The following is a 27,198-nucleotide window of genomic DNA, read 5'->3' on the forward strand; positions in this document are numbered from 1 at the left end:
GTCCCTGAGTCTCCAGCGATTTGCAAATATATTATCATAGTTGATGTTTCTCATGCACCACAGTACAGGAGGTGTTTGCCTCCTTCTAGCTCCACCAAATTCAGCACAACCCCTCCCAAACACGCGACAGCAATCCTACTAGAAGCTGAACTGGACCCCAACCATCACCCACTGAGCAAAGCATTACCAAAAGTTTTTTTTTTCTCTCTTTACCATAATTGTTATTATTATTATTTTCATCATCCATTTTATTTTGTTATGATATATTTACATTATCATATAGTTTTTAATCACTACTAGTTATTTTTTGTTTAATTATGTTATATTATTATTGCTTCCATTGGCAGTGAACGATTTTGCTGTTTATTCTTCATATGCTTATTATTATTTTTATAATTATTTAATATTATTATAGTTTTATTAGTATTTGTCATTACTAGAATTTAAGTTATTTTAATGATATTTTTTCTATATTCAATTATTAATTTTTTGTACTTTAGATTATTTTATATTATTAAATAGTTTTATTATTTGTTATCATCATTTTAATTGACTTTGTTATTATTTGTTACTCTACATTGGAAGGGTTGGGTGTCTTTCTAACAACAGCCAAAAGCTGAACACAGTCATGCCCTAAGCTGACATCCGCCGATTAAGTCACTAAAGACTTTCAAGTGTGGAGTGTTTTTACTAGGACTGTCAATCGTTTAAAAAAAAATTATTGAATCAATTAGACAGTGTGGGATTTATTAATCTAATTAATCTAAGGATTCTCATTTAATATTCAAACACTGTAAACACATATTATGAGCTTCATCACTGCGTCTGTCACGTGACTCTGTTCCCCTTTCAGGCCTGAACTGATGGTAAAACAAAGGACATTATTAACTGTCTTAACATTTATTTTGAAAGATGAAGCTCGTGATTATGTAAAGAGGCGTTACATTTCCTACGAGTACTTGGTGGTGTTCGGACAGTCATTCAGTTGACCAATCAGAGCAGACTGCGCTTGTCTGTAGGAGGGACTTTGTAGAAAGAGAGGCGGGGCTTAGAGGACCTACAATAATGTACAGAATTTGAGAAAAAAAAAATTGTTTTTTACACATTAAAGTGTCAACATATTCTGTTAAGCCAAATACACAAAATAATGTTCTTTAAAAAAGCATCATATGACCCCTTTAATATAACAAATTGAAATATTTTCTAATGATGTAAGTATCACTTTTTTTACATTAATCAATTTAACACATCCTTGTGGAATAAAAGCATTTATTTCTTAACTATAAAATAAAAAAAATTTGCCTACCCTGACCCAAAATTTGGAACGGTAGTGTATACTTTTACAAAAAAATGATATTTTGAATATATACATACATATATATATATATATATATATATATATATATACTACTGTTCTTTTAAACTTTTTATTAAAGTATCCTGCAAAAAAAAATATTACATGTTCCAAAAAATATGAAGCAGCAAAACTGTTTCCGAAAATGTATATTAAATCAGCATATTAAAATGATTTCTGAAGGACCATTTGACATAGAAGACTGGAGTAAAGCTGCTGAAAATTCATCTTTCAATCACAGAAATAAATTATATTTTTAAATATATTAAAATAGAAAACAATTATTTTAAATTCTAATAATATTTCACAATATAATTTTTTTTCTGTATTTCGGATCAAATAAATGCAGCCATAATCAGAAGAGAGAGAAAAAAAAAAAACTTTCCACATCTTACTGATCCCAAACTTTTGAACAGCAGTGTATTTATTTTATATTTACACGTCCTCTTCGGAAACATCTTTTTGGTCAATCCTATGAACCTGGACATCTAAGCTGTCCTCCACGTCAAACATCCCCGAGGCGACACGAACCACCCGTGTTTCATTAATAATGAAGACGCCAGACATTCTGAAGCATTGATCTTTTATTCTGTTTCTCCTCAGACGGTCAGTCTGGTGGCTGAGCCTGTCTCTTACAGGAATGAGAAGTGTTTTCACTAACATCTCTTCTCTCACACATCTACACACAGCACATACACACCATAATCTATCACAAACTGGTTAATGTGATGCGTATATGACAATTACACATGATTATGGTGATGCACTCGGATGAATATCTAGTGTGTTTTTATTTTTCAAGTTACAGTTAGTGTGGCATGGACATCACGATTAGATTGGCATGGCATCAGGGGGACTAGGAGAGCAGGATTCGAGCAGACAGGAACCTGTGCGCTCTGGACTCTCTCTCTCTCTCTCTCTCTCTCTCCAGGCAGATCAGCAAGCACTAGTGACATTCACAATAACAACTGCAAAACAGCCACAAGTTACAGGCAACATCAGACAGAGGACGTCACAGGTCAGATGTGTGAGAGATACAGTACACTGGCATGTTTCGGTTTACCTGCTCTGTCTCACTGGTAGAATTTGATCTCGGTGTCCACACAGTCGAAGAACAGATCCCCGAGCTCCTGGCCCTGTATCTCCCCCCTCAGCATGGCCTCGATCTCCTCAAGACATTGAGACTCCAGGTATCTCATAGTCTCCTGTAGAGAGACCCCAGCATCCTGGCGCACACACACACACAAACACACACACACACAGGGCTATGTGAGAATATTGCAGATTCAGTGTAATTAAAGCTCAGTGAGGGCAATTGTGGCATTTTTGGTTATTACAGAAATTATTTCCATTGTTCCCCCTTTTTAGCAAAAATATGAGTTATAGTGATGCATTTACACTGAAAGAATGAAGCCAATCCAGAAATAAGACTGTTTTAATAGTATAGACACAATTCGTAATCGACGTTAATATGATTTTAGTGTGAAAAAACTCTAAAAAAAAATTCTGTTTTAAATCCAGTTATATCCAATGCCATGACAACAACCTGCCATTACTAATAAAATTTTTTTTTTTTTTTTTTTTTATTGCTTCCACTGTCCTCATTTGTAAGTCGCTTTGGATAAAAGTGTCTGATAAAAGACTAAAAGTAAATGTAATGTTAATGTAAAACCCTAAAACTCTTTTAAGGTTATTTCATTTGGAATCCACACAATATTTTATAAAACTGTAAGCTTAGGCACATATTTCTGCTTTTATAAACCTTTTAAAATAGGCTTCAATTCGCTTCCATTTTAAGTACCCCATTTAAACATTATTGTATTTATTTATTCATTTAAGAAAACTAGGGGATTTTTTTGTGGTAAATAACATTATGCCACAAATGCTGCGGACTGAGCATAACTTGTATTAAATTTAACCCAAAATTTAAACCTCTAAAGCCTGACATATGAAGTAATAGTCTGAAATTTTTTTATATTTTGAATATAACATTTATATTAAAAAAATATGTATATTTCATCTTCAAAAATTGCTACAATACAAAAAATTATTCTTATGTTTACTCATAAAACGGACGACTTCAAATCAAAAGGACATATGAATCATGACTTGAAGGTGGACAGGTTTAGAATTATACATACCGTATTTTCCGGACTATAAGTCACAATCTTTTTCATAGTTTGGCTGGTCCTGCGACTTATAGTCAGGTGCGACTTATTAATCAAAATTAATTTGACATGAACCAAGAGAAATGAACCAGGAGAAAACATTACCGTCTCCAGCCGCGAGAGGGCGCTCTATGCTGCTCACTGCTCCTGTAGTCTACACTGAAGACACAGAGCGCCCTCTCGTGGCTGGAGATGGTAATGTTTTCTCTTGGTTCTTGGTTCTAAATAAGTCAGTCAGTCAGTATTTTGTCAGACTCACAGGACTGGTCAGTGCCGTCTGGTGGGCTCTGTACAGCTGGTGCTTGCGGTCCACCTGCTGCTGGAATCGAGGCTGTGTCCTGACTGGATCGTCTGGGCCGTACTGAGGAGACATCACCATGCTGACGGGCCTCACGTGTTCAGAGAAGATAAAAGGCTTGAATACAGACCTACAAGAGAAGAGTCAAAGTGTGAAGAGTTGACCCGGACAATGCAAGGCGTGAGCGGATCTTTCAGGGTCGCACCTGGAGGGGTCGGGTGTGGCGGTGAAGAAGTGAACGCAGGGCACGTCTGGGTTGAGCGGGAGGATGGACACCATGCTGCCTGTAGTACAGAAGCCCTCCGAATCCATACAGATCCCGCTGGCCTTGTCCCTCAGGATGCTCATCATCACCTCGGCCGTCACCGAGCCTGTGCAGAGCCAAGTCAGGTCAGGAGAGGAGAGGAGGAAAACACGTGTGGCAGGAGTGGCTTTGTTATAAGGCACATGGCACAGATTACCGTTTCAAAGTTTGGGGTCAGCAAGATTTTATGTTTTTAAGTATTTTATGCTTATCAAGACTGCATTTATTTGACCACAGTAAAATAATATTATAGAATGAGAAGATAAAATGCTGTATTACAAAATACAGCATGTTTTCTATTTTAATTATGTTTTCTATTTTAATATATGTTAAAATGTCATTTACTCCTGTGACGACAACGCTGATTAGTCTTCAGTGTCACGTGATCTTTCCAATCATTCTAATATGCTGCACAAGAATCATTAAAAATGTTGAAAACAGTTGTTGAGCTGCTTAATATTTTCGTGGAAATCATTATACGTTTTCTTTCAGGATTCATTAATGTATTCAAAGTTTAAAAAGAGCTGAATTTATTTGATTTTTTTTTAACAGTTTACATTCATTTAATGTTTAAATGTATCAATTTAATCCACCCTTGATGAATAAAAAGTTTTTTTATCTTCCTGACCCCAAACTTTTAAACAGTTGTGTAGATTAGATGAAGACAAATGAACCTGTAAAACCAGCAGGTCAGAGGAACATCTGTAATTGTGCAATTATGTATTTAATAAAAAATAACACGAAAAAGGCACGCATTATATACCTTAAAATTAAAATAACAAACTATTCTGTTAATTTTAATAACAATACAACATTAAATAAGTTATAAATTAATGTACTACTACTTATAATAATATCATAACAATCAATGTATTAATAGTTCACACAAATAATCACACAATCAAGTAGTGTATTTGGAGCTATTGATAAAACAAAACAAATGCTATTTTATCTCAAATAGTACTAGTGGCATAGCAATTTAAGTCACATGATTCTTTATAAGCATAATTACATAAACCACATTCAATAAAGTACACAGTATTATTATTATTATAGTAAATTATTAGAAACCAAAAAGACAAAATATTATAATCATATCATAATAAAGTCACAAATTTAGCCGTCCATGCTTTTACTAATAATTTGTTTTAACAAATAAAATAAATATAAATGTAAATGCTGTTTCTAAACAGTAGATGGCAGTATTAAACATTTTTAAGGATACACTCTTCAAAAATAACTAAACTACTCTGGATAGCAAGAGTAAGGGTAACACTCATCTGCATCTTCTTGTAACCAAAACCCTTCAAATACACATTTTCCGAAACCTGACTTTAACATTCAAGTTCCTTGCTGTAAACACAACCCACTCCTCGGTTCTGATGGCAGGGAAACGCAGACGTACCGTTGTGCTGCTGGAGCAGGGCAGTGCCGCCCATGTACCGCCGCTTGGCCATCTCCATCCTGGCGGGGGGGTTTTCAGGGCTGAAGACGGCAGAGAAGCTGAAGTCCCCGTCTCCGCTCCACCAGCCCTGAGCCTGAGCCACAGCACGCAGCGCCGGATGCTCCGCCGAGATCTCGGAGCCGATCGTCAGCTGGTTAGAGATGTTCTTCACTCCCTCTGACAAAATAAATAACCTCAGGTTCATTTATAGAGATGGATTTATATATATATATATATATATATATATATAAAACAGTTAAGGCAACACACCGGAATTAATGATTTTCAAAATAACATTAGTAATCAAATATATTAGTACAATTATTTAAATTATTACTACTTTCTATTAAGAATGTTATAATTATTATGTATATTCTAAATTAACTAACACATTTGTTATCCCTCTCTATATATAAACATGTTTATCATATATAATATTATTTAAGCTGATATATTCTTTGATTTTGGATCTTTTCCGACAGATCCTGAGAGACAGGACCCGTATATAAAAAAAAAATTAACTTCTGCATTCACCGCTGCCCATGAATCATCTTTCCTCACCGGTGACTTTCTGTGCAGCCCACAGTTTCCCAGCAGTCTCTAGGACCCAGGCTTCCTGTCGGTCCACTAGTAAGAAGGTGTTGTGGTAACTGAAGGGTTCGGGGGTCTCCCTGCAGGCTCCGCCCTGACCGTGCTGCTCCAGGAGACCTGTGATCACATTCAGAGCGGCCCACGCGCTGTCCCCGCGCTCCAGACCCAGCCTCGACACACACACACACACACATCAGCTGCTCAATACTAAGACTCGAAAACAGGAAGATAAAGACGTCTGCGTGATTTGAGCTCACCGAACCAGGTCCATTCCCAGCAGAGCTTCTTCTGGATCCACAGGCTCCTTGGTCCAGACGGCCTCATTCCCAATACACACCCCTCGTTCATTAGCCCCCATCTCGGCCCCCCAGAGCCAAGCGGGTCTGCTCAGCACCACCGCATGAGTGTGCTCCGCTTGAGGAATGGAAATGTATGTGCACTACAAGGAAAAGCAAAGCATCTATGGTTTGGCCACAACTCAGATTTTTGTTCGACAACCATATAAGTGAAAAAAGGGGAGAAGATATGAATTTTAAACAGAAAGTAGGTATTGTATTATGAATTTGATGAAATGTAATGAAAAGGTCGGTTCACCTCTACTGTAGATCCGGGAGCGTGTGAGGATGCAGGGTAAAACACCACCTCCTGCACCTCATCTCTCGGCCGGTCAGAGTTCTTACCAAATATCACATAATTCTCTTTTGAACCCGGGGGCAGAGATACAAAACAGTCACATGACCGAGGCGGTTCAGCCATCCTATACCAAATCAATAGATGAGGATCAATGCTGTGGATCACGCTCAAATGACAATAACATACCCATGAGCAATGGAAAGATTAGCAGTATGGAAAAAGGACTGATAAAATATTAAAGTTACAAAAAGAAATCACTTGGAACACATTATTTAAAGGTCCAATTCAAATATTCTATTAATTTTAATTTGGAAATACTCCAAATAGTGCATTGAAATATTCCAAATATCAATTACATTTAATTTTTTTCAACACAAAACAGAACAAACCGTTGCAGGAGCACAGACAGAATTTATTTTAAGCGTTAAAAACAATTGTGAATGTTGCGCATTTAAAAACTCGGAAAATATGTTGTTTGTTTTGGGCGTCAAAACACAACTCGCTTAATATTTAAAGTGCTAGAAATCCTACTGTAATTTGTCTGTGGGGAAGCACGGATGAGCGTGTCACACTGACAGGAGTGATGAGGATTACTGTAGTGTCTCGCGCTTATCTCCTGACCTCCATAACACACACTCTTCACATGCACACAGCACTATCAAAGCTGCTTTAAAAACAGTGCTAAGAGCTGGATGCAGTGTTTCAGAAGATATTATTTTATTAGCTCATAGTCTGTTGATGGCCTGTGTCTGATAACGGATCATCAATATAGATGTACAATAAAAACCCATGCATCAAAATTACCGCGTGACATCCACGTGCATGCCTCATTTGGCTTTTATTAGTGCTACTCTAACGGTTTAGCACAGGTTCGAATTTATTTGAGGAAGTTATTATTACCTTAATAAGCTCCAGATCGGTCAGCGAGCCAGTGAGAGGCAGGGCTCAGACTTATCAACCTGCTGCGGCACACACTTCAAAATAAAAGTCACCTGCACATGATCTGTAAACAGAGAACGATCAACCCTTCAGACACTTCAAAATAAAAGTCCGAGGACTACGCTGAACCGATGTCATTTGTATATTAACCAGAAATATTGTAACAACAAAGTGTTTTGACATAGTATTTGAAGAAAACACTATATATATATATATATATTCCCATCTGCATTGCAGGTGATCCCATCCACTCATCACACAGTTTCTTCAGTCTGCTGCCATCAGAGATTCTGTACAGAACGCAATCTGTCTCCTATTTGCAGTCATATGCCATATGACTACCAGACCATGAAAATAACAAATTCTTAACAGATAGGCAATCATTAATTTTGCCCAAATCACCGTTTCATTTGTTAACACAATCGAGGAAGACTTTATGACCAAGCAGAATCCTCTGCAGCCTGGTTGTTCCTGGTTCACAGTGAGCGGGACTCGCCCTGTCTTCAATTTCCTTCACCGTCCACATTTTGATTTTGGCAGATCAGGGTGAATGCAAACAATGTGAATATCATGAGCACAACATCCAGCTAGGCAATAAAACATGCAATCTACCTGAGGGATGACTTCTTTCACTATTTCACAGGCCAGTGGTTTGAGTGTAATATGTGTGACATTTTTTGTATGACATTAAAATTTCCTTTAGAATAATTTCACATAAATATGTAAAGCAAACAAATTAATATATTATATATTATTTTTTTATTATTATTTTTTTTTCTGAGAAAATTGTACATACCTTTTATATACTTAACTGCAGACATGGACTTGATACAGTACAAATATTTGAGCATACCTTATTCTGTCCCTTATTTTCCTATAAAGAATCACAAATGTCCCTTGTTTTCCTTTATGACATCCCTAGTTATATTGTTAGGAAAAGTTTAAATTGTGTGAATTTTAACTAATCGGTCTGTAATTAATTACTTTTTAAATAAAATGAGCAAAACTCTTTGTGGTGAAAGGAGCATTGCGATAAGATGATCTTGAAGCTTACTACGGAGTAATTTTAACATTCACAACATGCAAACACCTAGAATTAAAGTTATTAAAAACAATCAACATTTAGTAAGAAACACAAAAAGAAAGCTGGATGAACTAGTTTGTTATCTGATTTAGTTTGTAGATACTGCTCTTTGCTTTTGCAATAGTGTTTTAAGTTGTGTAAGGACATCCAAAGGCAGATTGCAGTATCTGCATTTAAGTGGTCAAAGGTCACATCAATGTTCATGGTTTTTATTTAAAAAGAAATTCATCTTTAAAAAGGCTTTAAATTAATTCATTGCCACTAATCTACCCACAACATGTTTGACTGGCTGATGTAAAAACTTTAAAGGCAGTTTTCTCAGTTTCAGTATTTGCTAGTTACTGCACTTTGCCTTTGCATGGCAGCTCTGTGGATTATGTGGGTGTACGTACATATATATATATGGATAAAATTATTGCATTTTGTTCACATAATGACAGTAATATTTTTTCACACTCCAATTTATATTTATTTTATTCTTTATACATTTTTACTTTATGAATGAACCTACCACTTATATAAGCTACATTTGGACAAGTCATTCAATTATTGTGTAATTGCACATAGGAGGCAATGACTGCTTAGAGAATTGACAGATTTTTAGGAGTCATTTAACCTTGTATTACTATGTTTTTGTTTTAAAATGCATTCAAATACAAAAACTCATGTAATTTATAGTGTAATCCACACAAGCATGCTAAACTGCCTGCTTTCAGTTTTAGATACTTCTAAGAAAATTTGGATAAAAATCTGTGCTGCAACTTAAGACTTTATAATGACTTATATATGACTTCACAATCAGAAAACCACATTTCTTACACAAGGAGTGTCACAGTACCACAATGTTACGTCTATAATGGTATAGATGCTTTCATTAGTGTTTTAATGTCCGTACTTTAGTGTGACGGATTAACAGTAATACAACAAAACACACTGAATAAAGACAACGAAATGTTTATTTATAAATTCACAGTTTCTAATGGCACTACAATGCTGTAGTTACAACTGAAAAAAAAAAAGAAGAAAAGAAAATCAAATACTGTGCAGTTCGTCCTCACAGGTTATGAGATTTCATCTGGGCGCCACCTAGCGGACGTTTAAATAAATCAAGCATTAGACACTAGAGGGCGCCGTTCTAAAGGAAGCCTGTGGCGAAAAGCACTTGTACAAGGTGTGGTGTAGAAAAACAAAGGCATGTGTGGAGTTCTCCAAACATCTCCGGTCTCTACTCACTGGGGTACCGGAAATTATATTCAACACACACACACTGCATGAAAAAAAACAAAAAAAACATCCAGACATAAACAAATTCCCCAAGCATATATCAATTTCCATTCAAAAAGGAGAAAACGTTTTAAAGTGGAACATATATCATGGAAATCACACAGAGATGGTCCATCGCACGCCATCCCAATCTTTCCCTTTTATTGAAATAGTGTTGTTGATTCACATTCTCTAAAGCCCAGAGTTTGATAAAAGGTCAATGATGGGATCATCTGCATGAAAAAAACACTTACAATCTTACACAACACACAAGACCCCGCACAGCTGGGATGCCAAATGGTCTATTAGGTGCATTAAAAAGAACTAAGAAAGCAGCAAACACACAAATACATAAGTGTGTTAATAGGGACACGGAGTGTGTGACTAGAGAAGATGCTGGACACACACACACACAGATAAACTTTACACGTACGTGACCGGTAGGACAAACCACACGGTTGCTTTGCTGGACTCATGCATAATATTTGCACAACAACGAGAGCTCGGCCATTTTTACGATTTCCCCCCGAATCCAGTAACTCAAAGCTCATCCGAACAGATCCAGCCGAGGACAAGCCAGAAGGGTCAAACAGAAGCTGAGCCAATCAGATTCACAACATCACCATGATCACGGGTTTATCTGATGCCTCATTTGATATTGAAATCTGATTTGAAGGCAAAATAATAAAATAAATCAAACATCCAATATAAAAATGTCAAAATCAGAATCCAGCTATCTCAAAAAAAAAAAAGGTAGGGTGCGCAGACTTTAGAGAACAGAAAGACGCTGTCTGTACCATTCGTGTGTATCTGTAATAAATCTCAAACATGGAGGAGGGAGGGGCTACCGTATCTCATGTCACATGACCACAATCTCATAGAGCCAGGGTCACATTTAAATAAATAAATACATAAATAATTACCACTAACATAACAGAATGTCCCCTACAACGTCCCTGTGTATATATAAAGTGAATAAAAATGTAAAAAGTGAATATCTGCATGCGTCTTTTTTTATGACGGCTACACTGAACACGAAGAAAATGAGCTGTAAACATGCTTGAAAAAGCTGGAGATTGAACATGAGACACTGTTGTGTGCGTCACAATCTGTACATGTTCATGTATGAATAGCCACGACTCGTTGGTCTAATTAAAAGGCTTTAATTTACCCCCTAAGAGAGGAAATAAAGACAGAATCAACATGAACTGGATCTGTTCATCATTCAGCTCTGTTCACTGGATTGAAGCCCTGTGCTATGTGACATCACTGGTCCCACAAACCAACCACAAACAATGACACACACTCACATGTACACGATTTATACTTCCACCGAGGAAGGAAACGAGAGAGCGAGAGCATTAAAGGGACAGTGAAAGAGGGTCATGTTAGTGTAAAGAAACCCGTTGAATGTGTTTGCCGGAATTGAAATCGGACTGTCCACACGTTCCCCGTCTAAACTCCTGGTCACGGTGACGCAGAGTCACATTTGCACGAGCCGTATGTATGTTCAGAGAACATCAAATCAAGTCTCATTCATACTTGTGAATGTTTAGCAGTCAGAACCTTCCCAGAAGAATAAAAACAAATTAAAGGGAATAACAAAAAAAAACGATCCTGATTGGATAAAAAAAAGGCACATAGTTCAGAGAACCAGGATGTAGTGAAGGCGGCGTCAGGATCAGCGCTCACAATAAAATCTCAAAACGGTGGTGAGATGGAACAAGAAAAGGAAAGATGGTGGCATAAGAACTCAAACTCGTCCTGTAACAGCTGTCCTTCCGAAAGTGGCCACGGCCAGATCCGCCTTCCCCTTCATGAGTTCCTCCAGCGTGGGCATGACCGTCACAGGAAGTGATGCGTGCAGTATCTCCCCCACACGCAGGGCCTCCTGCTGCTCAGCGTTCCTAGACTTGCGTCGTTTCAGCGACCTCTTCTCCGTCTTGCTCTTGGCTGGAGGGAAAAGCGCCGGGGGCTCGCCGTTGCACAGGTTTGGGTCGTGTCCGTTCATGGAGGGGGCGCAGCTGAAGGACTCCTCAGACAGTGTAGAAGCAGAGCTCTCGGAGCTGCCCTCGGACACACAGTCCCTGGACGAGCAGGTGGACACACAGCCGTTGCACGGTGATGGCAGGAATTGAAAAGATGATGATTCACCGACATTAACAACCGTCGCTGAGGGGACGGAGGCCTGGAGCGTCTCCACTCGCTCCCCTCCTTTTGTCTTGCAGCGTTTCTTCTGAAAGACACAAACAGGCAGAGATGATTTAAATCCTAAATGATGCATTCAGAGAGGTATTGAAACATCTAAAGCCACTGTAACCGTCTTTGTGCTGAGTGAGTCAAAAATAATATCTAGACGCAAACACTTCATTAGACACTAAAAAAAAAAGAATAGTAAAACAATTCAATCACGTGATGGTATTTTTGGAGAAATTGAGGCCTGTTCACACCAACACAAATGTTCAGAGCAATAAACATCTTTATTTGAATGAACATCTGTTAATGTGTCTGTTCATACTCACATGAAAATTTGCATGCAGTTATTGCAATGCATTATTTTGTATTTATTTTTATTGCAAGGTGTTCTAATCTCTTTCTTATCTCACTGTATTGGTCACATGCCCAGAGATTATTTGGCCAAGCGACAGTGAACAACGTTGTCACGGTTAACTAAAACTAAATAAAAATTAACTAAAAAAAGCTAATTTTTTTAAAGTAACTGAAATAAATTAAGTGTACGTACTACATACTAAAATAAGTCTGATTAATTAAAACTAATAAATAAACAAATGCTTTACAGACATTTTTTTAAACTAATAAAATTGTTCAAAATTAAATTTAAATTAAGTAATTAAAATAAATGAGTGAAAAAAACTAAAACTTCAAAATATGAACAAAAACTCTAATAGTATATCAGCGATGTTAATATAACACTGACTATTAAAGAGCAGAGGACGAATCTGAAAGCAGTGTTGTCTCTGTACTCTAGTATTATTAACACCACAGTGAATATGAAAATCTGAATGGCTGTTTGAAAATGTGTCAATACTACTTGACATTTTAACAGAAAGTTGTGTACCAGGAAACTTCTGCTTTTCTGTGAGCATTACTTAATATCAGAGAGTCAATTTACAGTTTAATTCAACCATCTTCTGTTTTTTGCATTGGTATGAACAGACAAATTGCATCAAACCAAATCTTTTGTTAGTTGAAGATCAGTAATGGTCTGAACAGGCCTTAACTCTTAGATCTGCCAGACCAACCACAACCAGAGCTCACGGTTATGTTTGGGGAACTAGTTAAACCTTGACTAAAACCAAGCAGCGCTGGGAACCACTCTTACAAAGCGGCTCGGTTTAATGAATCGGTCACAAAGACACAAATCAGATTAAACTCCTGCATTATGGGTTTGAATCAGTTTAATAACTTATTAAATCGGATTGGTTACTAAATGACTTACTTTTCATCATTAACACGCATTCAGCTAGAAACGAACTGTGACTATGTTTTGTACTTCAGCTTCATGACAATTTAATCAGAGCAATTACTGACTGGAATTTAAAGAAACACAATAAAATTGAGGTTTATCTAAATAATAATGACATTAATATAATAGTTTCCTTTTTTGTTTTTAGTGTGGCTTTGAGAACAATCAGATTGAATCCTCGGTCAGCAGAGAAACGGTTAACTTCAGACAGACTTAACTAGAAAGAGCTGCGTTCCAAAACACTCACTGCTCTTCACATTGACTAAAGCTGTTCTAATAAAACTGTTATGGTATTAATATGCTTTTGACAGATTCGTAATCGAACTAGAAAAGTGGAGAAAACTGAGAGAAGAGCTGCTAAACGGGCAGTGAGAGGTTGTGAAACACTGCTTCAGTCCCACTACTGTCATGAACACACAGCGGCCGAAACCAACGCCATACCTTTTTCCCTGGAGAAAACCTTAGAGGTTCTACAATGTACAAGTCATCAGGACCTACTAAAGAGGGGAGAGAGGGGGCAGGTTAACGGAATGGTATGGCAAACAATAACACAAGCATGACAGCACTTGCAAGTAGTAGCACAAGTTATAAACAGCCTCTTCCAAGTATTTTCCTGCTGTTGAAACTTCTGTTCGGTTGTAATCCGCTCTGACATGTCCTATTTTTCTCTCGTTTCATCACCAACAGTGTCTGCATGTGGTAACCATGGCTGCAGCATCAATTGTTTGCACAGTGATGTCATTTGGAAGTTTTGATTTGCTTATCTGTCAATGCAACACTGCAATCCATTAAATGTGCCACATTTTTTCCCACTGTTACTACTTGCAAATGCTCAACATGTGCCAGCCAAAAGCATCATGTGCTAAAAATATCCAAGCTCTGCCTTATGAACACAAACCACTGATGAGCTCACACACACACACACACACACACACACACACCCACACAATGCTGTAGCAAAACGTGAGAGGAAAAAAATGGCAGGAAATAAATGGAACAAGAAGAACAGGACGGATCTGGCGTTTAAAATAGTGAAGACGATTCAGTTTACCTAGCAAAGTTTTTCATATTACCATATTTTCTGGACTATGAGTCGCACTTTTCTTTCATAGTTTGGCTGGTCCTGCGACTTATAGTCAGGTGCGACTTATTTATCAAAATTAATTTGACATGAACCAAGAGAAATGAACCAAGAGAAAACATTACAGTCTCCAGCCACGAGAGGGCGCTCTATGCTGCTCACTGCTCCTGTAGTCTACACTGAACACAGAGCGCCCTCTCGTGGCTGGAGACGGTAATGTTTTCTCTTGGTTCTTGGTTCTAAATAAATGCCACTTATAGTCTAACTTTGCTAACTTTGTTTTATTAAAAAACTGCACTAAATTAACACTTTTAATTGAGTTCTTGGCTTGTAAAAGTAAACTTTTTTTACTTAAAGGGACATATCTGATCAGCGGACTCTGGTGGTGCCACACGAGGCAAGACTGTGTTGACATTCAATTACGAACGACACTGTGCTCCAAGTATAGGTCACACTGATACTGAATTATCGCCAGACACTTTGGAACTAGTGACAGCTGGACTCTAAACCAGTGTAAGCCGTAAAGTGATCGGTGTAGTATTTAATACAAAAGGCGTGATTCTTCTGAGAGCAGCAGCCATATGAGAGCACACAACATAAGCCACATGTTAAGTGGGAAGCTGTGAGAAATGAATATGGTGGATTTGAGTCTGGCCGAAAAAGGCACGGGACGTTGAGAACCAAAGCAGAGTAAACGATGTGAATTACACGAGAGAAGGGGAGGAGTTAGAGAAAAAGAGAGAACAACAGAGAGTTCTGGCGTCAAAGCTCTCCTCTGTGTCGAAGTTGACTCTTACCTTCTGATGTGGGCAGCTGAAATGACTTTGAACGGACGAGAGGGCAAGACACTCTCCGTTTCAGACTCATATCATCGTATGAGGAAAAACACCTGAGAATGAGAAACAGATATATTATTCACAAATATATTATACCAAATATAGATGTGAATGTTTGGCCAATTCATTGCAAGAATGCAGGGTTCTTCTATACATACATATTGCGCACTAACCAACAAAAAGTGAAACAGTAATATTGTGAAATATTAATACAACACAATTTTCTATTTGGATATATTTTAAAAAGAAATGTATTCTTGTGTGGCAAAGCTGAAGACTGGAGTAATGATGCTGAAAATTCAGTGTCACATGATGGTTCAGATATCATTGTAATATGCTGATTTACTGCTGATAAAACGTTTTATTATTAACAATGTTGAAAAAAGGTTGTGCTGTAGAACTTTTGTGGATACCTTTTTTTTTACATAATTCCTGATTGAGGAATAGAAAGTTCAAAATAACAATAATTATTTGAAATAAAAATATTTTGTACCATTTTTTGAATGGTATTGTATGCAGTTATGTTATTGTCACAAAGGGTTAACATCAAACCTCTGTACTATTAAACTGGATGTATGGCGCCAGCTATAAACCTGTCAACAGTTTACATAACTTCAACTAGCTTGCTCTGCAACTGTTGCTCTGCTCGTTAAAAAGACTCATAAATCAGTCTTAAACCCATGTATTTTGAGTTCATCTTTCATGCTGTTGTGCAGTCATAACAGTAGTTGACATGACAGAAAACTGACTGCAGGGCCTCTGGAGATCTCCTTGCTGCAACCCTGAGCATGCATTGTGTTCCTGTATTGAATACTGCATTGCACTCTGACACATTTGCTGTGTGTTATACCTCTTAGGGCTGGGGTAGTGGTTGCTCATGGGAATGCTTGAGCTGGTGTTGTGAGTGGGTGAGCTCCTGCAGCACTGCATACAGAGCAGCAGACCCAGCGTCAGACACAGGATCAGAGACAGCACCAGGTAACTCTGTCTGTCAGACACCTACAACACAGTAAACAATAGGCTCTAAATATTGATATACATTACTGGGTGGGCCAAGCATTAGACGGGTCAGGAATGAGGTAAGAAACGTATGTTTGTAGACCTCTCTCTGTAGCTGAGCAACAGTGGCAGACAGGTTCAGCATGAGCTTGGTGGCGTTCTCCAGCTGGCTCTGTAACATCTGTATAGACTCTGTCTGTTTCTGGTCCTAAACACACACACACACAAACAGTTATCCACGTTATCTATGTAAAAAAACACTGTAGTCACAAAAGCCATTGTCAGTTTATAAAAAGGCCCAGCTCAAATGACTAATGTTTTGGGTGACTGATAACAACCTGCTCTTCTGCGATTCTGGAGGTGTTCTGCAGTTTGATGATGGTCTTGTTGAAAGCCCGTTGCATCTCCTCCATCTGTTTACGATACCTGAGCAACAGCAGAATGGATCAATCAAACAATGTGGCCCGCTAAGACCATTTTAGGTTTGGTAGCGTGTATTTGTACCTCTGGCTGAGCTCCTCCAGGTATCTGCTGCTGAGGGACATGTTCATTTCTAGTGCTTTAATTCTGTTATTCAATCTCATGAACACAGATTCCTTCTGGTTGGATCCATGCACATGATTCCCGTTACCGTTTCCATTCCCGTGGCCCATTTCCGCCGAATGCTGCTGCTCTGCGTAAAACTCTCCGGCGGTGCGGTGTGGGAGCAGAATGTCATCTACAGTCTCCTCTTGCTGAGACAGAGGGGCTTCGGAAAGCTCTGGTTGGGTGGCCACAGCACTGTGGTGAGGATCTTCAACCCCTGCGGTCCTGCCGTTATCCGAGGCCTCTGGGAGCGGGACGGGGAGTTCAGTCGGAGGTGGGATATCAGCGGGGCGAGTGTGGGTGGGCAACGGCTGAACCGTCGGATCTTTGGTGGGGACGGGGAGCTCCAGTTTGGGAGGGTCCGTCTCTGGGCTGTGGGGTTCAGTGGTGGTGGAGGAGGAGAGCGGAGAGGAGGCAGCACTGGGAGAGAGGAGGCTGCTGCTGACCGGAGTAAGGGTTTCTGGGATGTCTACCAGGTACTGCGGACGCTGGTCCATGGGCTCTCCTGTGGGTAGAGACTCTGGGATGTTTTGGGTGGGGGTGTCTGAGAGGCTGTGTGGGGGAAGGGTGGAGGTACGACTGGGCTCTAACAGGATAGTCTCAGGTGGGAGCTCCTGCTCGCTCACCGCAGTCTCCCCACTGGAGGACTGAGGGGGAGGAGCCACTGTTTCAGTAGGGGAAATCCTCTCAGCTTGTGCTTTTGAGGGCCGCTCTGTTTCTGGAAGTTTCTCAGAGGGTGCCGGGGGCTCTTGGGTTGGGGTGGTGTCAGGGAGGGACTGCTGAGGGGTGGTTTGAGAGTCTGTTTCGGTGTGTGTGTGCTGTGCTTTGTGGTGGCAGTCTCTACGCTGGCGCTGTAGTGCTAAAGCTGCCGAACAGTAGCAATAGAAGTGTTCGTGCAAAGACGCCAAACAGGACAAAGTCGAGAGGTGGCCGCAGTACGTGGCGCTCTCCTTCTCCCAAATCTCCTCTAGTCTCTTCTCCACCTCGCGCTCCTCCTCCAGCAGGGTCACCGTAGGCTGGGTGGCCTCTTCTTCCTCCTCAATGAGGATGACGATACGGTTTTCCTCAGGGGGAGGTTCTGAAGGAGCCTCAGGAACAGGAACCTCTAAGTCCTCTTTCACTAGAGTGGGATCCAGCTCAAGAAAATCCAGCCTGGTGATAGGAAGACAAAGAATGTTAGTGCACAAACCTCTCATTTCATTTTCAACCAAGGATGCACAATGTTTGTTTCTTAGTTATGAGCACAAGCACAAAGAATCTGAGCAGATTACTACAGAATTGAAATGCCTGTCATTCCCAAAAGTCCACACAACCCGATTCCTTACATGTTCATTTTCTTCAAGCAACAGTTCATCCAAAGACAAAAAATTCTGTGGTTTGCTCAGAAGAAGAAATTCTATGACCGTGACAAGGAATATCAATGAATGTGGACAAAAGCTGTAAAGCTTGAAAAAAATATGCAAAAGACATTTAACCCCAACTTTAAATTTTTTTTTTATTAAAGCTGAAAAGTATAAATACTAGATAAAAAAATAAAAAATAAAATACGTTATATATATATATATATAAAACTAACTAAAATTAGTTTGATAAAGTACTAAAATTACAAAAACTAATTAAAAAATAAAAGCTATACAGAAATATAAAAAAATAAAAACTAATAAAAATGATAAAGCAAATAAAATTACTGAAACTCAAATGATAAAAGCTAATTCAAAATATTAATAAATACTATAGATGTGTATAAAAATATTCACTGTATATAAACATTCACTGATAATAGAAGTACTATAGTTAATTAAAAAAAAATACTACTAATATATTAATAATAATCATTTAAGTGAGCTGTTAGCTGCTGTGGACAGATCTTGAGAACCAAATTAGTCAGATTTGAGAATTGATCGTTTAAACCAATTTTATAAAGCAGACCAACCGACTCACTAAAAATTTTTCACTCAAACCATTTTCACACAAATCAAAGCTATTTCTCTCATAAACAATGTGATTTAATGTGTTGTTTATTTTTTTGTGTGTGTTTTTGAAAAGGTGCAAGGTTCAGTAAAATCAAGTAAATAAACAAAATATTTTTGGCTAATTTGATGATAATTTTAGCTACCAACAAGAGTACAGTATTGTTTGCTAAATTTTTATCATGATTAAATGCACTCTGCATAATTCAGCAGATTGAGTCTGACTCTGAGCCTTGTTATGCAGCAGCTACAGTTCATTAAAGTTTGAGAAGCTCGTACTGTATTAGAAAAAGGATTCAGTGGTGGCTTTAGTATGTGAGCAAACGGTTCAAACCAGTCTGCGCTGGAATACGCTGACTAGCTCGGGGCTCAGTATTGAGCAAACAACTGGGGTTTTAATATGCTAGATGAGCAGGGTGTGTGTGTGTGTGTGTGTGTGTGAATGAGACTCACGTAGAGGGCTGTTCAGTAGGGGTGGGTTCTGGCGTGAGTGAGGTTTCTGCTGACGCCTGTGTGACGTTTTCTGTCCCAGTGGAAACGTTTCCTGAGTGAAATGAGAGAAAGAACAAATTTTGACAATGAGAAAAGGAAAAGGAGAATATGAATATTGGTTTCCAAACTGCCCTCCCTGAACACAAAGAGCGCTATTATTCAGAGAAAAGCACCCTAGATTAAACACAGGTGATGATCTCTGACAGCTTGAAAATGACGTAATGCTAGGCATGGTTTAAATTTACCCAGAACAAGGACATCTAAAAAAAACAGCTTTGGAATAGCAGTCATTTTGCCACAAAGGTTATTTTCTGAATTCTTGTCACACACCGAGTCAATTCTTATGACATTATCTAGAAAATGTGTCAAGGCGCTGTTAGGATTACAAACGGTGCATTTCTTCAACTGACTGTAGAAGCTGTGGTCAAACAACCTTTAAAAAGCTATCATAATAAAAAATGATAACCGGCCAGAAAGTGACTTCTGAGCCGCCAAAAAATGTCCAGGAGGATGTTAGTCTGAAAAGACTAAAACTGCCAGTATGTTCACTCACCGTGGGAAAGAATGGGTCCTTTCATTTTATTGCTAGAAATTTCATCAAGTGATTAAATTGTGTGTTATTTGGCATCCGTAATCTGTAGTATGCTGGTATTATATCAGCTATTGAGCACACTTTTGATCTAGATACAGTATTGGTATTGGCCATTAAACAAGGACTCATATCAGTCAACCACAATCTAACAGTAAAGTAAAAATATGCCAATAGTGTGCTTTCCTTTTACAAACTTATTAACTTTCAGCCATCCACTTGCCTGCAATCTCTCAAGGGCCACAGTGAAAATATCTTGTTAAACAGTCTTTTCTCTTTTAACCTCCTAGTCAGACTGTTTATGGTCATGATACAGAGAAGCAGGGTGTTTTTAAACTTCACTTCTGCTTTTAGGAAAGCCACATGCGTGTTTGAACAGTATTTTGTAGCAGCTCTCTCTCTGGGCCTGTGCGCACACACACACGCACGCACACACACACACACACACACACACACCCTGGGAGAGTCTGATGCTGGCAAGCGCAGCTACAGAACCCATCAAAGACGTGCTTTCACTGCTAGGCCTCACAGCTCCAGCACTGTTGGCATGTTGACAGCCCTCACTAGTCACAATCAGCTGCCAAGCAAAGAGGAGCAAATAAGTGGAGTCATTTCTTGGTACAGACTCAGGACAGGGTGATTTTAACATCCAAAAACAAGGCAGAGATCAGGGCCATACCTTCCATTTCCACTCCGTCCTCTAGCTCTGGTTTCCCTCCTAGCACATTTGCTGCGATGTTGTTTACCATGTTCAAGATGGCGTCTAAAAAAAAAAAAACAATCCAGAGGAAAATAATAAAAACTTTACATTGGAACTGGGGTAAAAGTCACACCGTGCCAACACACAGGCCAAGCAAATACAATGCTCTTGAAATACCTCGATCACTGGCCAAAAGTGATGAACTTTTGCATTACTGAAGTCAATCTGCCTGTGTGCTTACTGCATCGTAGAAAAAACATGAAACTGAGGCACATCACTTCCTTGAATCCTACACTTAGTACATTTTTTACAAAAGATTGCCATATACCAACTGGAAAATAACCAACTGGGATTGTCATGTGCAAAGTAAATCTGTGCAATGTTCAACTAACTGGTTTCATCTTAATTAAAAAGTGCCATTGTTGTTAAGCACTTCTGTTCATAGTTTAGCTAGATCAACCTGCAGATGAAAAGCACAAGCAGAATATGGAGGAACAGGACATACTTGTGGCAGACCCCAGCAGATTCTTCGAAGTCTTGTCCTCTGATGGCAGGTAGCCGGGCGGGTAATCTGTAAAAGAGACTTCTGGAATTAAGACAACAGCATTAGCCAATGCACACACAGAGAAACTGGCAAACAGAGAACAAACCTCACAAATAAATACAGTCTTCTGTCTAAATTAAATAACTAAATTCTGCCATAAAGTATTGCAAAATCTGACGTACAAATGAACACTATACTGCAATACGTTTGAAACTTTCTGTGAGCGATCATTTCGAGGGATGGTCTCACCATAGTCTTCATCCAAATACTCGGCTCTCTCTGAGGTGTACTGAGAGTCAGCGATCTCATCATACTCCTCCACCATACTGGTGCCAAACACCCTGACACACACAAAGATACACATGAGCATCACAAAGATTAGATACATGCCAATATAAGAGTTAGGAAACGTGCAGAAAGTGGATAAGGATTCAAAATCTGCTTGGGAAGAGAGTCCACTGTGATCTACAAGATAACTTCTCTCTGCCCTCTACAAAACAACTATAATCACTTTGCCCTTTGCCCAGGTTAGCAGGGGTCTTTAAAAACATGTTTTATAGCCCCAGTTTGATCCTCAAGGGCGACGTAAAGAGGACTAACTGCAGAGGAAGAAAAAGATCAGAGGGAAGTAGGAATTTGGAATAAATCTTACGCTGTAGATTTCCACACACTCACAAAGGCTGCCACATGATGCACTTTAATACAATTTGTATCATGTGACTTTTTAAATATTAGAATGATCAGAAAGTAGCTTCTTGTGATTTCCACATTTGGATCTGTTAAGGTCAGAACTGAAAAGCTTAGAAAATATTTAATACAAGTGTGGAATGAATTTTCATTTTTTTTCATCTCTATCTGGCCGTAGTGTATAGCTTGCCTCACAGTATATACAGTAATTTCCTCACAGTGGGACAATATGTCTCTCATAGAGTGTAGCCAGACCAGCCCCTTCATGGGCCTCCAACCAAGACTGAATCTCCTGCCAATGCAAACGGGCCTGAGAGGAGCCCGGGGCAGGATAGAGATTCGAGAACTTTGCCTTTTGAAACTTTTATAAAGCCATGTGTCCTTTCTCACGGTCAATGAAATGTAAAGGGCAATGCGAGTACAGGATATAAACACACACACACACACACACACACTTTGTATAACCATTTTTGTGTGGCTTTTAAATATTTTTTCTCTAAAAACTAAAGGAAAAATACTTCATATCATGACACATAACAAAAAATTCCCTTCACAGCATGAATTAGTCCAAAAACATACTTTACGCCTATACAATTCCATTCAAATGTCTGGAGCCATTACAACTTTGTAGAAAGAAACTAATAATTTTATTCAAAGACATAAAAAATATATTTATGATGTATAAGGTTTAAACAAAACTATTAGGCAGCAAAATTTTTCAACATTGATAATATATATATATATATATAAACTGTTTCTTGAGCACCAAATCATCATTTTATAATGATTTATTAAGGATCATGTGACACTGAAGACTAGAGTAATGACTGCTGAAAATTCATAATTAATTACACTTTTAAATCTATTCAAATCTATATTTTTTTAATTCCAATAATTTCATTATATTACTGTTTTTATCATATTTTTGATCAAATAAATCTATAGCGTATAAGAGCTAACAGTGACTATAAGAGACTTCTTTCAAAAAGTCGAAATAAAACTTACTGACCCCATACCTTGGAACGGTAGTGAACTTGTACATACGGAGGAAACCTCAAATGATTATTAACATATCCTTTAAATACCTGTGCTATTACACACACACACACACAGTGTTCATCAGCTCGTGAGCTGTATGAATGTCGACACATTATAGCGCTCCTTGTGGTCATATTGAGTATGCAAAACACACTTACACTGCACTATAAATGGTTTCTAACACACTTCAAAAGCAATGAAATCAAGCTAGGGGCCTTGTGTAAAGAAGCTTTCGGTCATGTTATATAGGTGTTATATACAGTACTGGAAATGTGCATTCAAGAAACATTGATTAAACACACCTGATCAGGCTGAGAGGACAGAAGTGTTCAGAGCCAAAGTGGGAAAGCAGCTCAACCTACCAAAAGAGAAAATGAAAAAATAAACCTGTAAAAATACAGTCACACCCCAAACATGGGTTTTACAACAAAACCAACGTTCATTTTAACTTTTACAAAATATAACAATGTCCAGTCCCAACAATTTGAAACTAAACATCAGAATGAAGTGCTGAAGTATTAGCAAAGCATTATGTTTCACTTGTGAGTGTGAGAAAAGATCTGTATTTGTTTATGAAGAAAGTGTCACTGTATTACAGTTTGTGAGCTGGACACCCAAAGCAGCACTGATGAGATCTAAGAGAGAGGAGCGCTAACCTTCATATATTTGATGAACATCTGATGCAGGAGGAGAAGACAGGAGAAAGCGCAAACAAAGAAAAACAGAGAGAAAGATCAGTATAAAAGATCTGATTCATGCTGTAGCAAGTCAAGCATTTTGGACTGTTCTCGTTCGCTCAGCTTTGGTGACTTGAGCAGCTGTACCAATGCAGGAGAGAGCTAGCTGAGGGCAAGGCTGTAATTAGGAGTACGGAAAGAGAAATATAGCAGGGGACAACAAATAAACAAGCAAAAACACTGAAATAATCAACTTCACAGGAGTCAAGCAGAGCAAGACAGAACAGGGCAGCTCAATAATGACAAAGCATTGTGGGAATCCTCCATTAGACCAATGGTACCTCCTGACATTTGTTACAGATAATTATGTAATCATCTGAGAACTCATGAATCCGAATGAATAAAGAGAAAAATTCAGATCAAATGTAACACACAAGGCACAAAACCAAGAAAGAGGATCAGTTATGAATCCTGGAGTTGAAAGGCTTAAACATAGGGATGAGTGTAGTTTTGATTCGTTTCGATTGATTAGTTTGGGTACCACCATTTTATAACACACACACACACACACACACAGAACTGTACTGGTTTCACCCAAAATGCAAGTTTATTTTGCCTTTTGGTAAAAAAACACCTTAGCAGCTGTATAAGTGTGGATCGTGTAGAGCTTTTTGAAGCCACACCTTCAACCCATTGATCCCCAATGAAATCCATTATATGGAGAAAAATCCTGGAATGTTTTCCTCAAAAAACTTTCTTTTGAAGAAAGAAAGACATGAACATCTTGGATGACAAGGGGGTGAGGAAATTATGAGGAAATTTTAATTCAGGAGTAAACTAATACACTGACATATATAGACACACCAACCTTATATGCAAATCTATATAAGGTTATGAAGGTGTGTATGCAGCATCGTACATTACACAGAGATCTGAAGCGAACAATACAGTCAAGAGACTGAGCCTGAGGGAAGGGAAGGGCTTTCCTCAAATGTCTTAACTGCCCCCCCCCCCTTTCTCTGCCTCTTACAGGGTGCTTTCACACCTGCCTCTTTTAGTTCAGTTGAAACATATTTTGTTTGTTGCTCCTCTTTGTGCGGTTCATCTGAGCAAGTGTGAATGCAGTAATCGCACTCAGGTGCGCACTAAAAGCAGACCAAACAAGCGTACAGAGACCTTGAAGAGGTGGTCTCCACCAATTGCTTTTTATGAAATCAGGTAGTTTTGGAAGAACAATTAATTTTAGCAAACTGAAGCGACTGGCACCCCTTTTACCTTGACATATTTGGCATAGAGTTGCTCATCCAGAGGGAAGCTCTGTACTGTGCGTTCATCACGGGCGTGAAAGGTGCCCAGCTTGATCCACTTATTGGTCGGATACCTGAATTTGAGAAACAATTTTTTAAACAAAAAGGTTAAGTTGGTGTTTCTATAACACAGTCTCCCAACCAGGCACGAAGTGTTACGATTTCAGCAACATTCAATTTGTCTGTTCATACCAAACATGAAATGTGGAATTAAACAATCAAAACCAACCGCGACATATTCATTGATTAATGTGAGGGGGGATTTTGAATAAATTCGATTTCACTGCAAACAGTGAAATGTGCTCTGGTACAAAAACCTCACATCTGCATTGGAAATCAGTCAGCATCTCGCATTGTGCCTGATCAGGAGTGGGAATACTATGTACGTCTATGTGAGTGATGTTACCTGTCACTTATAGACACAAGGAAATCTTTTGGTGTAGAGGAGAACAACTCAAAGTTTGCAATATCCAGCTGCTTCACCTGGATTGGCTCACAGAGCTCAATAACAAACCTGTATTTGGAGATGAATAGAGGAAACACAGGGGAAATTAATTAATAATAAATTAACATGCTGACACAAAAACTAATCATTTGATTTATTTGAATAAATGCTTGGGATACTTTTAGATTTTTTTTGTTTTTTTTATTTATATTTTAGATGCTATGACTCATTCCTTTTAAGGTTTTGAAACCACTTCTTTTGCCTAAACTAGTTCATTTTAGATGGTCTTACAGTGTACACTATAATAGTTAAGATTATTTTCTCAAAAATCACGACTGTTCTTATCTGAGAAACTTTGTTTACATTTTCATCAGAATGTTTGCACTTTCACATAAGCACAAATCAAGACAATCTCATACACAAGGTTTACCTCAGGCTGTGTTTACACTTTGCATTAACATGCGATCACCGTGATCTGATCAAGCAGATCCGATCAGTAAATCAGGACACAGCTCATTTACACTTTCAGTTCAAGTTTATTTGTATAGTGCTTTTCACAATACAAACTGTTGCAAAGCAATTTAAGTGGCAACACTTGGCAACAAAGTGACTCTGGATAAACGATCTGATCTCGCTTTCCTGCACAATATTTAAATAAGACTTAACGTGTCTACACCAGACGCGAGCAACAAATCTGACAGTAAACTGCTGTCTTGTTCTTTTCATGACATACTGACACAAAGATCAAATGATTTGCAATGGTAGTTTTTAATCGCATCCAGTGTAAACAGCCTCAACAACTGCAGGTGCGTGATAATTCAGATATGTGTGAATTCAGGTTCTGTTGTTCTGAATCCTTACGAGTCTGACAGTTCGGGGGAGAGAGGGGGCAGGGTTTTGCGTGACATTGACCTGTGAAGGCAGACTCGATGACTGGTTTGCGTTTTTTTGGGTTGAGGATAACATTACAGTCAGAAGTACGTTTACACTTGTCTTTACAATGTGTATGTGGACAACATCCAGATACAGGTTGCATGTTAATGCCAAGTGTAAGCATAGCCTAACTTCATCTAGTTTCCCGTTTTGTTATTTTTATCATATAAAACGCACACTTTACATTATGAAAACTGGTAAAACCTTAAGAAGCTTCTCCAAAAAGAGCTAAAAGAGTTCAATTAAAAGAATTCCAAATTGTTGTTGTTTTTCTCTAGGAAAACAATAAAAAAAACATTTAGTATTTTAGCACGGAGGTTGTGTAAGTGCCAAAAAAAATAAAACATGGGGTAAACAACCAGTGTGCCCTTATCACAGACAATTATGCTTAATTGAGAGAAGCACAAATCACGATCATGAATAAAACACAATTAATGCTGTTTAAAATAGATTTAGCATCTCACACAACAGGACATCTCAACATGCTAATAGTACTTCGTGTCAACTATCATTTACACAAACAGGAAAATAGACAGTGAAAAATGCATTTCATTGTCTGTTGGGCAACTGCTGCAGTCGGCTTCTTTCGTTATCTGCAGTGACTCACCAGATCTTGGTACTGCAGGGGTTCAGCATGTACAGATCCATGTTCTCCATCAGGATGGCAGACGTGCTCTGAAAACACACACACATCAAAACAATTGCTGATCTCAAACTAATCAGTAACATTCCAGATGCAGGAACAATATC

At 38.5% G+C, this 27,198-nt stretch overlaps 3 protein-coding genes across 5 annotated transcripts in view; 1 reads left to right on the plus strand and 2 right to left on the minus strand.

Moving 5' to 3' along the window:
- Window positions 1-27,198, plus strand: part of LOC113063237 (serine/threonine-protein kinase MRCK beta-like) — a 492,601-nt gene that overhangs the window by 55,754 nt on the left and 409,649 nt on the right. The window lies entirely within an intron of this gene.
- On the minus strand, window positions 1,921-7,808 carry LOC113063250 (secernin-2-like). Of its 2 annotated transcripts, none has more exons than XM_026233502.1 (8): window positions 6,754-6,915; window positions 6,417-6,598; window positions 6,130-6,329; window positions 5,530-5,745; window positions 4,026-4,191; window positions 3,782-3,950; window positions 2,418-2,580; window positions 1,921-2,322 (listed from the first exon to the last, which is right to left on the minus strand). In XM_026233502.1, exons 1-7 carry the CDS (start codon window positions 6,913-6,915, stop codon window positions 2,428-2,430), a joined length of 1,248 nt encoding a protein of 415 aa, XP_026089287.1. In that variant the 3' UTR covers window positions 1,921-2,322; window positions 2,418-2,427. The 2 variants fall into 2 exon arrangements, with proteins under 2 accessions (XP_026089287.1, XP_026089288.1); XM_026233503.1 differs by lacking the exon at window positions 1,921-2,322 and adding an exon at window positions 7,693-7,808 and having other exon boundaries at window positions 2,428-2,580; window positions 6,754-6,916.
- On the minus strand, window positions 9,754-27,126 carry LOC113063238 (SUN domain-containing ossification factor-like). 2 transcript variants are annotated; one of them, XM_026233485.1, is made up of 16 exons: window positions 27,056-27,126; window positions 25,477-25,584; window positions 25,039-25,144; window positions 23,743-23,763; window positions 23,389-23,444; window positions 21,611-21,702; window positions 21,323-21,388; window positions 20,797-20,880; window positions 19,490-19,580; window positions 16,986-18,218; window positions 16,820-16,907; window positions 16,585-16,689; window positions 16,333-16,481; window positions 15,444-15,535; window positions 14,007-14,062; window positions 9,754-12,314 (listed from the first exon to the last, which is right to left on the minus strand). In XM_026233485.1, exons 1-16 carry the CDS (start codon window positions 27,103-27,105, stop codon window positions 11,832-11,834), a joined length of 2,880 nt encoding a protein of 959 aa, XP_026089270.1. In that variant the 5' UTR covers window positions 27,106-27,126; the 3' UTR covers window positions 9,754-11,831. The 2 variants fall into 2 exon arrangements, with proteins under 2 accessions (XP_026089270.1, XP_026089271.1); XM_026233486.1 differs by lacking the exon at window positions 23,743-23,763 and having other exon boundaries at window positions 11,832-12,314.

The sequence above is a fragment of the Carassius auratus genome, chromosome 45, assembly GCF_003368295.1.
Source record: "Carassius auratus strain Wakin chromosome 45, ASM336829v1, whole genome shotgun sequence".
NCBI lineage: Eukaryota > Metazoa > Chordata > Actinopteri > Cypriniformes > Cyprinidae > Carassius > Carassius auratus.

Excerpts from the sequence above, each read along its gene's own strand:
- LOC113063250 (XM_026233502.1), bottom strand. The coding sequence starts at position 6,915 with ATGGCTGAACCGCCTCGGTCATGTGACTGTTTTGTATCTCTGCCCCCG. Across the intron at positions 5,746-6,129 it reads GGCTGCACAGAAAGTCACCG|AGGGAGTGAAGAACATCTCT; the intron begins GTGAGGAAAGAT and ends TTATTTTGTCAG. Across the intron at positions 2,581-3,781 it reads AGACGGCACTGACCAGTCCT|GATGCTGGGGTCTCTCTACA; the intron begins GTGAGTCTGACA and ends TGTGTGCGCCAG.
- LOC113063238 (XM_026233485.1), bottom strand. The coding sequence starts at position 27,105 with ATGGAGAACATGGATCTGTACATGCTGAACCCCTGCAGTACCAAGATC. Across the intron at positions 21,389-21,610 it reads GTATTTGGATGAAGACTATG|ATTACCCGCCCGGCTACCTG; the intron begins GTGAGACCATCC and ends TCTCTTTTACAG. Across the intron at positions 19,581-20,796 it reads GGACGGAGTGGAAATGGAAG|GAAACGTTTCCACTGGGACA; the intron begins GTATGGCCCTGA and ends CATTTCACTCAG.